Source organism: Embiotoca jacksoni, unplaced genomic scaffold (genome assembly GCF_022577435.1).
Source record: "Embiotoca jacksoni isolate LCO1_2020_lvr unplaced genomic scaffold, fEmbJac1.0.p SCAF_12, whole genome shotgun sequence".
In the NCBI taxonomy this organism is placed as follows: Eukaryota; Metazoa; Chordata; class Actinopteri; family Embiotocidae; genus Embiotoca; species Embiotoca jacksoni.
The window spans coordinates 2,284,386-2,300,552 of NW_027185252.1; the positions used below are offsets into that span (position 1 = coordinate 2,284,386).

The 16,167-nt window shown below is 40.5% G+C and overlaps 3 protein-coding genes across 4 annotated transcripts in view; 2 read left to right on the top strand and 1 right to left on the bottom strand.

Annotated features, from left to right (window-relative positions):
- Positions 1-6,103, bottom strand: part of lnpk (lunapark, ER junction formation factor) — a 51,768-nt gene extending 45,665 nt beyond the window's left edge. The window contains exons 1-2 of one of the 2 annotated variants that reach the window (XM_069144195.1): positions 5,837-6,103; positions 4,910-4,962 (exon numbers count right to left, since the gene is read on the bottom strand). The gene's annotated coding sequence lies outside the window, so the exon portion shown is untranslated. Of the gene's footprint in view, positions 1-4,893; positions 4,963-5,836 lie in introns of both variants that reach the window. The other variant, XM_069144196.1, reaches the window with a different exon arrangement.
- LOC138195036 (homeobox protein Hox-D4b-like) lies at positions 577-2,082 on the top strand. Its single transcript, XM_069144098.1, has 2 exons — positions 577-1,006; positions 1,736-2,082. The coding sequence occupies exons 1-2, from the start codon at positions 577-579 to the stop codon at positions 2,080-2,082; spliced, it is 777 nt and encodes a 258-aa protein (XP_069000199.1).
- Positions 5,533-10,879, top strand: mtx2 (metaxin 2). Its single transcript, XM_069144198.1, has 10 exons — positions 5,533-5,691; positions 6,782-6,829; positions 7,083-7,129; positions 7,262-7,334; positions 7,815-7,891; positions 8,045-8,137; positions 8,231-8,269; positions 8,362-8,487; positions 8,768-8,844; positions 9,627-10,879. The coding sequence occupies exons 1-10, from the start codon at positions 5,652-5,654 to the stop codon at positions 9,784-9,786; spliced, it is 780 nt and encodes a 259-aa protein (XP_069000299.1). The 5' UTR covers positions 5,533-5,651; the 3' UTR covers positions 9,787-10,879.
- Positions 10,880-16,167: the final 5,288 nt, after the last annotated feature.

The following is a 16,167-nucleotide window of genomic DNA, read 5'->3' on the forward strand; positions in this document are numbered from 1 at the left end:
GATAGATAGATAGAGATAGAAAGGGTAGATAGAGATAGAAAGGATAGATAGAAAAAAAAGAGATAGATAGATTTAAAAGATTGGTAGAAAATAGATAGATAGACAGATAGACAGATTGATAGATAGATAGATAGATAGATAGATAGATAGATAGATAGATAGATAGATAGATAGATAGATAGATAGATAGATAGATATTATAATTTTTCTAGAATTTCTAGAATTCGAATTTTTCTTTCAATTACACTTTACAGAATAACAATTTGTTAGATTTTTAAGGTTATTTTTCAGTGTCCACAAACGTCTAATTGTATGGTCATTTCTCCCAGCCGGCAAATCTTCATTAGCCCCATAATGAACTTTTTCTTTTTTCCTCCAATTTATCCCATTACGTCTGACATAAACAACCCAAAGTGTCGCCTCTCATTGGCTGGCCGCTGGGTCACGTGGCCCGCGCGGCCGTCCGTCTATTTGACAGCCGCAGGATGGCTTGATGCCAGAGGGGGAAAAAGAGACAGAGAGAGGGGAGAGAAAGAAAAATTAGTATTCTCCTACCAGCCTCGCTATAAATCAATCATGGAGTCCTACGTGGTGAGCTGTAAATATGCTGAGCCGCAGTTCCCGCCATGTGAAGAAGATTACAGTAATTTTAGTGACCAAGGGGGGTATTACAACAACCCCCAGGACAGTGGTAGTTATGGAGGGGGCTATCAGCCAGTGCAGCCCCTTCCGCCTCCATACACACCACAACAAACCGGCTATCAACACTCGTTGCAGGGGCATCACCGGGAGGATGGAGAGGACCACTCGCAGCACCAAGGTGCGACCTACCCGGTCTACAAAGAGGCAGACGGCCCCGGTAAGGAGAGGGTCTCTGACCTGCACTGCCAGGCCTGGATGACCTGTGCAAAGCCCGCTCAGGTGCAGAGGAAAACGGCCTGCCAGAACAAGGACAAGCCGCCTATTGTTGTCTACCCGTGGATGAAGAAAGTGCACATCGCTCATGGTGAGGGAGACCTGAAGATTTCAATCTGTCCATGTCTACTTCACACTCGAGATTTCATTTCTCCATCATTTCTGTCTTTCTAATTCCTTTGTTTATGTCTTCATCTGCCAGCCGCACTCCCTTCATGTCTGTCTGTCTTTCTGTCTGTCTGTCTTGTGTTTTGTCCATTTGTGAGCGCCGTTTTTTTGTTTTTTTTTTTTTTTTTTTTGGTCGTTATTTACGATCTCAGTGAGAGTCAGCGAGAATTACAACCCCTATAAAGTTTTATGGCCCTGCTACAGCGTGTTTGTGTGTGTGTGTGTGTGTGTGAGTGTGTGCATACGGACAAAATGGTGTGTATCTGGTGTGCAAAAAGGCTGAACAAAAAGCTGCAAGTTAAAAGTAAAAAAAAATCGTTTCTTGGAGCTCTTCCCGGTCAACCACAAATGAAGGTTACCACAAAAAAAAAAAAAGAAGCCACAATATTATTAACTGCAATAATGTTTAAATAGGAATTTAAAAGGCTAAATTTTAAGGATCGTTCAGTTTTATTTTGAAAAATGTACTGAATATAGGCTACGTTATATACATTGCATGTAAACCCCGATATTAATATTACATTTAAAACTATAAATAAAAGCAGTGAAATAAAATAGAAGCAGCAAAATTAGATGTACGTAATTGAATACATAAATGCAAAATTGGCTCATGGTTTTGATTCGACCTATCTTTCCGTCTGTTCTTATTTAGTTAATCCGAACCACGTGGGCCCGGAGCCAAAGCGGTTGCGGACGGCCTACACGCGACAGCAGGTTCTGGAGCTCGAGAAGGAATTCCACTTCAGCCGCTACCTCACGCGCCGCCGCCGCGTCGAGGTGGCCCACGCGCTCTGCCTGTCCGAGCGGCAGGTGAAAGTGTGGTTCCAGAACCGGCGCATGCGCTGGAAGAAGGACAACAAGCTGCCGAACACCAAAGGAAGGAGCAAAAACAAGAAAGCCACGGACAACAACAACAACAACAACAACAACAACAGTAGCAGCAGCAGTAGCAGCAGCGGAAGCGGAAGCGGCAGCGATAACGTGAACGTAACGGTGTGAAAGCACAATGTAGTAGCCACGTTAGCACCTTCACTCTCCAAAAAAAACAAAAACAAAAAAAAAACAACCTCATCCAGGGTTGACAGCAGTCCTGAAACAATTCTAAACTGCTTGAAAATAATAGGCCAGACATCCATAGACGAACACGAGGCTTTATTAATGATCTTATATTTGATGTTTTACTTTGAAATGTTGCATACAATTTCTGATATTTAATTCTGGATGTCTCTGAAAGTCTGACATTCAAGGTCGCAGATGGTCTGACATCTCTCTGGTGCAATTAGGGAATTGTTTCATATTTTGACATCGGATATTAAATGGCGCAAAAGCACGTTGCCTTGCAGTGCCGAGTCGTCGTCCCCCTTCCCCTCCCCTCCCCTTCCCCCTCCTTCCCCCACGATGAACGACTGTGTCCTTCGGTGGAGATAACAGGGTTTTTATTTTTACAGGGTAAACAAATACAGGGTTTTTATTATAGCTACCTAAAAAAAAAAAAAAAAGATGAAATAGCCTAATTTATTAATATGCACATTACCAAAATGTTCCACAAACTGGCGCTTAAAGGGAATAAAAAGATAAACAGAAGAACAGAAACACCAAAATTGGCTCGAAAAAAAAACACGTACTTGGTAGGAAAGTAGCCATATTGTGCAGATTTTTTTTTTCTTCCTTCGATGATTAGGTTAATAGCTGCATTTATAGGTACAAAGGAATAATAATAAAACAACCAAATTGGAGGTACAGCTTTTGAATGCACAACACTGACTGTAAATCCAACTTATTTTCTCAGGGTTACAGGGTTTTACAAAAAAAACAAAAAAAACAAAAAAAAAAACCTTTTCTGACACGTTTCGTTGTTTAATTCAGCACCAAAAAGTTTAAACTCTCTGAAACACCATAAAACATGTTCTCTCTTTGACTCCAGTTTAATATGCTATTGATATCTATTATAGCCTTCGCCAGTACTTATTTTGTATTTGTATTATTTAGAGGCATATTTTATTCTTTTGTAGCGAGCATCATCTCTGATCTTTTTGTAACTATGTGTTCATTTTTTTAAAAGAAAAAAAAAACTTCGTGTAAGAATTTTTATATGTGGAAATGTTTTGATACAATAGATGAGAAAAATTAAAAAAAAAATATTTCAAACTGAAAAACGGAATATTTGTGTGTGTCGTGGTCGTATTTTAGCGGAGGATAGATTATTGTTCTGTTCGAGGCTGGAAGGGGTGGTGCGAGAGGGTCAGCGGAAGTGACGTCAATTACTACGAGCGTCGTTTATGAATGAAAGGCAAATTGACGCTCTTCATCTGCACCTTAAACAAAGAAAGCCACTATGTATAAAAAAAAAGAAAAATAAACCCTATTTACTATCTATATTAATATAGGTGGTAAACATTCAAGGATATATTATCTTTGTTTGGCTCCAGTCAGAATTTAATAGGACGTCAGGACGTGAGACAACACACAAAAACAAAAAAAAAAACCTCGTGCGTCATCGTTCAGCTGAGGAGCATTTAAAACGCGAGGATTGTCCTTCGTGGGTGGATTTAGGCTAAACTGTGTTGCAAATTATAAAAGGTGATCTTTACAGTTGTAGGAACATTGATTAAAGCTCAAAATTAAGCATTGTGGTAAAACATTTAAAACTCGAGGTGCCATGTGTGTTTTTTTCTTAAGTACTGGAATGTAAAATATTGTGACAGTAAATGTATTAGTTCCTGTTGTGATTTTTTTGGATGTATATACATCTGGCATATAAAATTCTGCAGGGTGATTATGCACTTTGTATGCACCGTTTGCGCACAGCTCCGGAACATCATAGGTAATTTTAGGGTTAAAGGAATACCCTTTATGTGTGTGTGTGTGTGTGTGTGTGTGTGTGTGTGTGTGTGTCCGAGTAGCCTACTTTTATTACCCATGCTGCGAGGGGGAAACCAAATCATGCTTTACAGTCTTTATAACATAAATTATCAGCATGAAGATTTAAGATTTAAAGGTTTAGAGAGGGATTTAGCTTTACAGAAACAATAGCCGCAAGGAAATGAATGTAAGTCAATGTAAAGTCCTCTGAAGTGCTGGAAACACGACTGAGTGTGTGTGTGTGTGTGTGTGTGTGTGTGTGTGTGTGTGTGTGTGTGTTAAGATAAATGAGCGCTGAGAGCTATTAATTGGTGGCATCCGGTGGAGACGGGGTTACATGTGCAGGAGAGGCAGGACGGGGCTGACAGAGAGCAACCTGGAATATCAATCACATGCATGGAGATCCACCACAAACACCAACCGTCAGGTCGACAAATGTCCCAGATATTCACTCAACAAAATGCTTTTGAAGTTCTGCATGTCAGCAGTTTGAGATCATAGTCAAAGAGGAAGAAGACTCACTCTGCTCTGAGAAATAAATGTCAACAATAAATCCTGAATTTGATATCTGATTCTATTCTGTGTACACGCGTGATTATTAACACCAGCAATATATCTTTTTAAAAAAAAATATATATTCCAAAGGAAATATTGGAAATAAACCCAACAATAAATGTTGTCAGTATATTTTTTTGCTGTTATTTTATTTCTTTCCTGTATCTATAAATGCTGCTGTAGCGAAATAATTTCCCCTTGGGGATTAATAAAGTAAGTAACTATCTATCTATCTATCTATCTATAGAAAACAAGCCATATTTCTTCTTCTTTTTATTAATGGATTTAAACTAAACATTATATTTTGTCCCTTTTATTGCATACCATGACAAATATTTTATATTTTGTAGAGATCCATGCATTTGCGCTTGGTGGACGTTAAAGGGTACTTACTGTATATCACACTAACCTGCAGTTTGACTGTGATGAAGCAGGAACGCTCCCAGCTGGTAGCACCGAGTACTGCAGCCGGAAGGAGGACAAATAAAAGGACAATGGAAGAAATCTGTCAGACATTGGTAAGATTTCTATGAAATGTTCTCAGTTAGAGAAAAGCAACTTAATTATGAAAATTGATTACAAATAGTTTTGCAGTCCACTGGGTTAACAAAAATGTGTGATGTAATACATGCAACACTAAATTAGAGTAAATACAGACCTGTATTTAATTATGCAAATAAAAATAATAAAAAAAAAACCCATGTAAACGTTTGGAAAGGTTACAATTATTTGTCGGAACAAATCTGATTCAAAACTATTAACAATCAACATTTTAGGGCAAAAATGTGTCATTGTCAGACATTATTATTATTAGTATTATTATTATAGGTGTTCCTGTTATTTTGTCCATCTAAACTGTGGCCACACCAGACTGCACTACACCTATACAGCTTCCTATCTGCCTGTATATTCGCACAGGATTGAGAGTTGGAGACACACGCACACAGAACCGCCGCGGGCGTAAAGTGGAACTAAAGAATTGGAGTCACAGTTTCTCAGAGAGGAGTGGGGAGGGAGGGGGACATTAATCGCGGGCGGACCAAGTCGGTGACTGCGGAACAAGCGCTTGCCCTTAAACATACATGCAGCACCACTGACCAAAACTCTCATTATAGTTCCTATTTCTTCAGTACGATTACTCCGAGGGCGCCATGTCTCTTGCGGCGGAGGCCTTCGTGTCGCAGATTGCAGGTAACGTGTCGACTTTGCCGCCCGCTTCTATTGTTGTTTATCGAGCTCGCTTCAGCCAGCGAGCCCACGTCATCTTAAAGGTTGACGGTGATGTAGCATTTCCTAAAAAAAATAAAAATAAATATAAATATATATATTTACTTACATTTAAGTGACTTTGGCCGCGTAACGAAGCAGGAGAGTTCAGGGTTAATCTTTGTCCGCCTGTCTGCTTCTTCGGAGACTAGCCTAGCCTTTAGCATGCCTGTCTGTCCTCGACGGTTCAACTGAACTTTAACAGGAACTGAAGGACTTTTAATCCAAATAAAGATGATTTTTGTTGTTTGATTTTTTTTTTAAAACATGTAAAGCAGCGGATTCACGCGGGGAACAGTTCAGGAGGTGTCAACGTTTACGCGCTGAAGTGCAGCTAATTTCCTATTTAATTTATCCACGGACGTCTTCTTCTTCTGAACCGTTAGATTTGCTGCTCGGCGCCCCCCTCCCTCCCGTTCGTGCTCATCGGCGCCACTGCTGGCCGGGAGGTGTAACTACAACGCTCAATGACGGGTAGACCCATAAGGACGTGAAAATGAGCCTCCAAACCCAATGAGTGGGAGCAGTGAGCACCTGTCTTTAAGGAGAGAAGAAATGATTGGATTTCACACGGGTTATTTACAAGTTAATAGAGTTATAACCCGGATTACATCGGGGGGGGGGGCGGGGGGGGGGGAGTCGTGTTTTCTTTGCTCTACCTGCGTCTCACCTTTACATTAATCTTCCTGAACGTCTAAAAAAAAAAAAAAGACCCTGAACGTTTTTACATGATCAATAGTTTGCCGATAAGCAGCTTCATTAGAGTCAAAATGCTGACGAGGGCCTTCATGTAGACGAAGGTAAACAGGAGGATGCACAGGGGGCGTGTCTGCGTCTCTATGTGGGCGTGTCTGTCATCACAGATTATAATTAAGGTTACACTGGTTTAAATTTACATTAATCACACACTTAAATAAAGGAATTTCTACTGCAAGATAACATATTGATAAGCCAATGTTTTACCTCGCGCGCGTGTGTGTGTGTGTGTGTGTGTGTGTGTGTGTGATGCTGACAGCTGCTGAGCCTTGGCCTGAAAATGCAACCTTGTACCAACAGCTGAAGGGTAAGTCAGTCAGATGCAGAAATAATATGGAGTGATGGTGTGAGGAAATATTAGTTAAAAGTAACTGATATTAATGATATTAATCATCTGAAAACATCATATATAACTATATATAACATTTTGCTAAGAATACAGGCTTTTATTTAAATCAAGTTTTGACTGCTGTTTTTCTTCCACCCCTCATGAATTGTCACTATAGCTGTTAATGTAGTTGTTTACAATGGTTTGTTGTTGTTGTTGTTGTTTTTTACAGAGGATCAGATTCTGCTGTCGGACTGCGCCTCGTCTCTTGCTGTTCAGGTAGAATTTTGTTCTCTGTATCTTGTCGGCCAACATGTCGGTCTATGTTTCTAAAGTGTGACTTGCATATCTAATGGTCACCAAACGCTATCATCATTTAATGTTGTTGTTGATGTTTTCTCTCCCGTGCAGGCCTACCTCAGGATGTGCGCTCTGCCGGTGGAGGTGGTCTGCAGAGCGAACGCCGAATACATGTCACCGTCCGGTTCGTACACATGCTGCTGCAGAGACTTTTATTCTCTCCTCTGTTGTCCTGCTCCTTCGTGTTTTGTGCTGTAGCCGCTCCCAACAAGGGATAAAAAAAAAAAATTAAAAATCTTCATATACCTTTCAATTTTCAGATCCAGCAATTTCCTCATAATTTAATAATAATAATAATACATTTTGTCAACGACTGTCTGTTTTACCTGCAGATACAAAGTGAACACGATTAGTTTTGCAGAGGGGCAGATCACGAATTTCCAGTAACAAAAAAAAGAAGCTGAATATCTGACCGTTTATGAAGCAGATTCTGATATTTATATCTCAGCCTTTGAGTAATGAAAGGTTACAACGTGTCGACAATGAACATCAAATAAACAATAAAAAAATTACAGACAGTAGTCGTAACTGGAAACGACTTTTTGCACTTCGGGCAGCTGCAGTTTCTCTTTTAACAGTTAATGTCATGATTTCTCCCCTGCAGGCAAAATTCCCTTCATCCACGTAGGGAACCAGGTGGTGTCAGAACTGGGACCGATAGTGCAATTCACCAAAGCTAAGGTACCGTGGGACAGATATCAAACTTGTAAAAGATTTTTGTTTTGTATTACACCTTAATTTTTGCCCATTATTGGCATTATTTTTTACTCTTTTTTTTTTTTTTTTTTTTTTTTACTGAATTTCGGAGTGTTTGTTTGTTTTGGGGTTTTTCAGGGTCACTCGCTGAGCGACGGCTTAGACGACATTCAGAGAGCCGAGATGAAAGCGTACATGGAGCTGGTCAACAACATGCTGCTGACCGCTGAGGTACAAAACACACACACAAACACACACACACACACACACACACACACACACATCTGAAACAATCAAAAATCATGTGTGGTCTCCTCTCTCCAGCTGTACATCCAGTGGTGCGATGACGCGACAGCCGCTGAGGTGTGTGAGTCTTTTGATTTTTTTAAGAACAGATATTTTCGCTGAAGTCTTTTATTGTCTCCTCGTTAACATGTATGTTTTTTTTTTTGTAGATTTCTCGTCCCAGGTTCAGCAGTCCGTACTCGTGGCCTCTCAGTAACGTCCTGGCCTATCAGAAGCAGTGGGAGGTCCGCAGGAAGATGAACGCCATCGGCTGGGGAGGGAAATCTCTGGAGCAGGTGAGCAAATGACATTTTACCATTTCCACAAGTATTTTCATCCTTTCACAGATACTTTATTTTTTTTTTTTTAATAGTAAAATGTTTCAAAACCAAATTCCCAGAGCAGTTTGAAACGATTGTTCCGAGGTCGCTGGGTTTGCGTTCCAGTTTCCTCCTCAAACGGTCTTTTACTCGCAAATTTAGGGGAAAAAAACAACAAAAATGATCAGAGTTTTCAGTTCATCGCAGACGTGAGACTTTCCGAGGTTTTTGACTCTGTCCTCTTGTGTGTTCGTAGGTTTATGACGATGTGAGTCAGTGCTGCCAGGCTCTCTCTCAGAGGCTGGGAACTCAGTCCTACTTCTTTAACAAACAGTGAGTATTGTATGTTTTACTGATTCCAGACTGATGTGTTGATATTAACCAAAAAAAAACAAAACTGTATTAGTGTCCAGTGAGGTGATGTAATTCTGCACTTCATCAACGTGCTGAATCTGTTGCAGGTTGTGATCTATAGCTGCTGAGCCAGAAAGGGAAAATCCGGCAGTGCCACCTAGTGGTTTAATACTGTACTGACGTAATAATCATCTAAAATAACTTCTTTAAGTACCTCCTAAGAATATATAGTATGTCTTAAAACAGATTGTTAAAACCACAGCCTGTCTTTATAAAGTCTCATATGTGGATTTAATGACTTATTTTTTACCAGTAATTCCAAATTCTCATTTAAATCTGAGGTAAATAAATGTATGTGATACACTGGGAATATAAATAAAGACCAGCGTGTTATTAATAACAGCAATTTGTGCACTACAACAAATTAAGCAGCATCATTGCTGACCATATCTGCATTTCGATACGATAAGACTTCAGTGAGGAAATTTAGTCGTCACAGCAGCTTAAGAATACAGGTCAGAAAAAGTTACAAATACACACAATAAAAATAGATTTTTTTTTTTGAAAAGTGCAACAAAAAAAAGGAGAAAAGACTAATGTATAAATACACGCACACACACGCTATATACCCAAAATTAAATAAAATACACCTTTGGGTGAAAAAGTATCAGGTGGTTTGATTCTAGCTCTAACAAACACAGTGTGTGTGTTTGTGTGTGTGTGTGTGTGTGTGTGTGTGTGTGTGTTCGTGTGTGTTTTAGGCCCACAGAGCTGGACGCGCTGGTGTTCGGTCACCTGTTCACCATCCTGACCACCCGGCTGACCAGCGGCGAGCTGGCGGAGAGGATCAAGAGCCACGACAACCTGCTGTCCTTCTGCAGGCGCATCGAACAGAACTACTTCGAGAACAAGAGCTCCTGAAGGACTCGCGGGGGGGAAAAGCTCTCCGCCTCCCGTGTTGTCTCATCTCTCTACATTCTGTCTCTCCCTTTATTCCCCAGACCGTAGCATCGAGAAGCGGCTTATATTTCGCTCGCCTGCCCCTTCTGGACTCTTTCTTTTTTCTCTCTCTCCCTCTCCTTCCTTCTGCTTCCTGCTTGTACATTTGCTGCATGCTGCTGCTAGAAGATTATTTTCAGAATTTAAGGTGCGTCAGCTGCACATAAGTAAAGGCTGGGAAGGTCTCTGCGGTAATCCGAGGCACGCCCAGCGCCAGAGTAGCCTGAAGTCGCAGTAAACGTACTAAGAACATATATGTAATCAAACGTCAGAGGAGATTTTCAAAGCGAACAAGAAACGTCACAAAGCACTCGTCGGTCACGTTCATTTTGAGCTGAAACTGCTTCCGGGGAGTTTTCAACGCATCACAGAGCCTTTACGTTTCTACTATTATGGGAATTAAATAAAAAAAAAAATAGGAGTGAAAATAAATTCTATAAAAAGGTCAAAGGTCAGGGTTGAACGCAGCGGATACCTTCTCAAAAAGCGATTTAGCGTCGGGCACTCGAGTCAACTGGACACGTCCTCTTTACCGGTTTAGACGTTATTTATTGACACTTTGCCGTTCCATTTGTTCGCACTCTGATCCACAGGAATATTTCCCCACTTTTCCGTGTGTCATTGTGCTCATTCATTCGCCCGCAGCCTCTCTGGAAAGTGTGTGAACTTCATAGCCGAGTGTCCCGGACGCCTCTCACAAGGCAGAGCTCCACTTGACCTCGGCTCGAGGTCATACGGCTCGCTGTGTGTGTGAGAGAGTGTGTGTGTGTGTGTGTGTGAGTGTGTGAGTGTGTGTGTGTTTTTTTTTTCCTCCCGCCGACTTCAGAAGCTTCAGAGAAATGTGAAACGGTGTTTGTCGTAACCCTGAAAGTCCTCGGCTTTCTTTTTCTTCTGTACAAAACAAAAAAAACCACGTGAACATAATGAAGATGATGTGATTTATTCCTTAGTTTTTCCACATTGTTTTATTTGTGTGAATGAAAAGTGCCTACATAATAAAAGACATTGAACTCAACAGGCAGTTTGCCCAAGTTCTTTCTTCGATATTTGGATTTATAAGAACTGCACACCACTAGGAGCCACTTTATTAGGTACACCTGGAAAATGTTCTGGCATTAAACTCAAATCAAATATCAATGAAAGTTACAAAACACTGCAAAATGTAAATACATCTAACAGCTGTAATTAGTAGCACGGCTTCATACTATAAGAAAAAAAGTGCTTGAAATCTATATTTTGGACTTCGTAAGTAGCTGGATTCACACCGGGCTGAGTGTTTCTGGGTCTCATACAAGCTCAATGCTAACGTCTGATCACCTCTGATTGCCCCGTGGTCGAAGTTGTGTGTGCGCGTGTGTGTGTGTGTGTGTGTGTGTGTGTGAGAGTGTGTGAGTGACAGACAGAGCAGAGCGTCTGTCTTCCAGGTTTCCTGCGAGGTCAGGCTTTGACCTTCGAACTTCCAGGAGCTGTGACATCATGAGTGATGACCTGCAGTGAGCTAACTCAGCACAATTATAGGTCATCAGCCAGACAGCAGACAGAGAGAAATAAACACAAAGGTTCATCTTATTGAAGGAGGAAGTCTGCAGATGTGTTCAAACCCAACGACCTGGTGGGTGACCGACAGCCACATGACCACAGTTTCTATATTTAGTTCAAGATATATTGATAATCTTAAATCTCAAAGTATTGTCGCATTTTAAGAACATTTTTGGTTGATATGAGTATTTTTCAAATTCTGGAAGGCAACGAATAAAACACAGATAATGTGGAATAGTGCTGAGATATCAACCCAGCAGCTCCAGTGCATTTGGTGTCCACGGAGAGAGGGCTTCATTGTTTAGCCTCTATTTTACACTGTTGAACTGCTAGGGGAGAAATCCATCCCAGAACAGGCAGAACGATATGAACACTCACAGCCACACTGTCCAACTCCTGCACTGAATCAAAACTTTTAAAACCTCGTGTGTTTCCTGCTCGCTGCTCTCGACTCTCAGCTGATGGCCATTATAAAATGACTTTGTAATAAAATAATTGACATTATGGTGCAGAGATAGAAACAGACTGACTGACGCGACTTCACTGCACGTAGGAAACAGCGAAATAAGAGGAGCTGAATTTTCACCGACTGCCCTCAACTCTCCTCCTGCTGGAAGTCTGTGTTATCATCCTCCGACTCTCTGACCTGTCTGTCGTCTTTATTATGTAACTTGCAGCATCGTCCCTGCTTTAACAAGACTGCTGCAAAGTCCTTTATTCTCTGTCCAGACTCTTGTTTTGATAGACATCCTACATTTTTCAGGCTCGCCAACTCAGCACATTTGTCCTGGAGCCATTTGGGGCGCTAAAGGCTTCAGCTTCAACATGTGGTAAATGAGTTTGAGTTAATTTCATTTCCTTCAAATGTATTTATTATCACTGTATACATAAAGGATATTTTATTAAATGGTAAGTTCTTAAGGGAACACTTGCGTTATTCCTATCCAAGGGCCCCTTCTTATATATATTGTTTTTATAAAGAGATTTTGATTCTAGCTTTTATGGCTTTATAATTTCAGCATGTACAAATATATAACCGCATATAAAAGGTACAGGAAGTTGGACTAACATGGGGTCAGGAGTTGTTTTTTTTCCCCCTGCACTCCTTTCTGTCTTTTTTTAAAATAATTTAATCACTCTTAATAACATTTTTAAACATAGCAGAGATTCACTGTTAGAGCAGATTTATTGACATCAAATCTATAAATTGTAATGGCAGATCTCCTCCAGAAGGGGGCAGCATGAGGACATACAAAAAGTATCTTGCTGCTGCCGATCCATGAAGGTTTACCATCCAGCTGGTTCATTTGTGCTATGATGTGTTGGGATTTGGAAAATTGGAGAAAAAAAGTGACCAAAATTTGTGTAAACAAAATGATTTAAAAATAAATAAACATTATTTTCAGTTCTGGTCAAATTTCATGTGACAGAAACTGTGACAGTTCAGAGCCCCTGTTACTTTTATGAGATTAGCTTGTGTAGTGGGTGGACTGGCTTCTGTCTTCATTGCAGCCCTTGCTGGTTTCACTGGTTATCAATCTGCTTCTTGCATGCATGCTGGATCATGATGCAACAAAATGCAAAAAAAAAAAAAAAAAAAAAACCAGCAGGAATTTAAAAGGGTGGAGCTGCAGAGTGTGAATGCACTCAGAATAATTATTTCACTTCTTCTGCTCTGCATATTTCATTTCATTTAACAGAAACTACATTTATTATTTGGCTGTTTTGATTTTAATCCATTTTCCTGCATTCTTTCCGTCTGACCACTCAAACGCTCACTTTAAGGGAGGAAATTAAATTAAAGTGAGTCATAGTAAGGGTTTGTTAATTCAGTCTGACAGCATTTATTTCCCAATGGAACAAAATATGATGTAATAATGTAGACAAGTGTGATAAGATGATAGTGTGTTAAACATACAAAACAATTGTACCAGAGTGTGTTTTTGTTTAAAGACAAAATGAGTTATTAAATTTGTAAGAGATTCGTTTTTTTTTTTTTTTTTTCCCAGGTCTTTTGGTATTAAAGATAGAGGTCCTCATTAAAGTAGTAGAATAAGTGTGTCATCAGTGTGTGTGTGTGTGTGTGTGTGTGTGTGTGTGTGTGTGAGGGAGGGTGTTAAAGTGCCTTACAAGAGTTTTTTTGTGTGTTGGTCCACGTGAGTGTGCATCTGTGTACTGTATGTGCTGTGATGTGAAGTGTCAGATTAGACAAGATGTCTCGAGGCTGATAATTACACAGCTTGATTATCGCAGTGAGTCATGCTACATAATCTGGACTTTCTGAGTGTGTGTAGATTTTTTTTTTTTCCACTCAGTTTAATTACATCTAGTGTGTGGATGAGGAGGTGTGTGTGTGTGTGTGTGTGTTTCTTAATTTGATCAAACCAACGCAGTACCTCTTATCTGCTGCTGTGACCCAGTACATCTCTAATCTCATTCACCTAAAACCGGATCAGAGCGACTTCTCAGGTGTCAAAGCTCAGTGGCGGTTTAAGTGACTTGGACGCCCGAGGGCAGATCCACACTGAGGTGACGGCCTGTTGGTCTGTGTGTGTGTGTGTGTGTGTGTGTGTGTGTGTGTGTGTGTGTGTGTGTGTGTGTGTGTGTGTGTGTGTGTGTGTGCGCGTGCGTGTGTGTGCTACACAAGCACAGGAAAAAAAAAAACTGCATATAATACATTTCTACGTGACAAAATCATCCCACTCTTGAAATAATACTTTCACCGAGGTTTAGCGGCTGACTTTGCAAAATGCGACGTGACACAGTCCCCCACATCCACTGGGATGCTGCGGCACTCTGCCAGGACTCGGTGGCATAACGGCGCTGCAGGAAAAACCCGACACCTTCTCTGCTCACATCCGGATATGTTCAGTGAACAAAGACCAAACAAGAAGTGTCTAAATTACACATATCAATCATTTTGTGAAAGTAAAGACATGTATGCTTAAAATGACAGGTGGAGTTTCACTTCGAAGAAGTTGAATTCAATGTGAATGAAAAGCACATTTTTTTATATACTTTATTTATTGGCTATGACATTAAAGGAGCACTTCTCTGATTTGAGACACGATGTTTGGATTATTTATCAAGAGATGCTCTTTAAAAGCTAAAGAAACAAAAATATATTGTTTTTGGGGGTTGTTTCAGATTTGGCTTGAGATTTAATGGTTTTGAATAACAGCTGCTGTTACAAATTTGGTTTTAAAAGAGTGGACGGGAACAAACTTTTGAGTTGTAAGCAGAACTGACTGTTCAGTTCTTCAGAATGCCTGCGTATTAAAAGTACTAAAATCTATCTCAACCGCTTTTAATCTGTCTTTTGTGAAAACCTCAAACTTTGCAGAAGTGCGACAGTGAATCTTTGGTGTGTTGATCATGATTAAAGCAGCAGCTAAAAATCTGAAGATGGAAAAACTCAGGCTGCAAAAACATTCCAGTTGTTGAATTTGTACAAAAATAAAAGATTAGGCAGAAATTCTTACTTTCATGGAAACCGGATTGCAGCAAGGTGTTTTTTGAGCCCTAATATCGATGTAATGATGGCAATATTTTCAGATGGACAACCAGAAAACTAATAAGATGGAGCGACTGTAGCAAATGACACCATAAGGACTTGTGGAAAAACTTGATTGACTTTATATTTCATGAGAGAAATTGAATGGGAGTCTATGGAGCCGGAGGCTTTTTGGAACCGACCTCTAGTGGCCCCTCGGTGGTATTGCAAATTAAAGCACTTCCAGATCTGCCTCACTTTCCAGACCTGGAAGCTACGTCCACTTTTATATAAAGTCTATAATTAGATACATTAGGTAATAAGACAAAGTACATTAGCTGCTGATGATTTTCACCCCGTAGAGGAAGAGTGGATTTGTTTTAATGAACCCGAACCTCGTAGGTTTCCAAATGGTTTTGACTTCCTAAAGCTTGTGACGCTGACAAGGTAATATTGTGGTGGTGATATGCTTCCCTCTAGTGGTCAGGTGTGAGTATTACATCCTGATAACTTCGTTGGGCCAACGTTGCCTTGCAGAAGGCCCATCTTGTGTCCACCATGTGTCCAGGTGCTCATGGATATTTATGTGTGTGTGTGTGTGTGTGTGTGTGTGTGTGTGTGTGTGTGTGTGTGTGTGTGTGTAGTCACTTTAAGTGTGAGGACAAGTTGGTTGGTGAGAAAGTGTTTGTTTTTTTGTGATGAGGCGATGTCGATCTGAGTGGAATAAAGAGATTAGCAGAGTGTCAATAATCCTCTCCTCTTCTCACAGTCTGCTCCATCATACTAAGACACACACACACACACACACACACACACACACACACACACACACACACACACAGAGAGAGTAACGTTTTATGACTTTGTTCCTTCATGATGTGTCTGTCTGCTCTCATCAGCCGTGCTGTTTCTCCTGTTCATCCTCATCCTCCACAGTTCACGCTGATAAACTCGCTTCGCTGCAGCCGACTTAAAGTCAGAATTTACATGTTGAACCCCCCCCACCCCCCGCGAAAAAAAACAACAACAACAACAACAACAAACACAATAACTGTGATTTGTCTCAGGGAAGGTTGCTGCTGTTTTCTGTAATAGGCTTAAACATTTCAGGGTTTTACATTCTCATATTCTCTTGCTTGTCTTAGAGAAAGTCCCAGTTTTACATGCAGATCAACTCATGTTTTATTCTCGGCGTGCCGGCGTCAGCGACAGCCACTGAAAATAAATGCTAAATGCCCGCCCTCCCCCCCCTCTCTCCTTCACACAGGTGT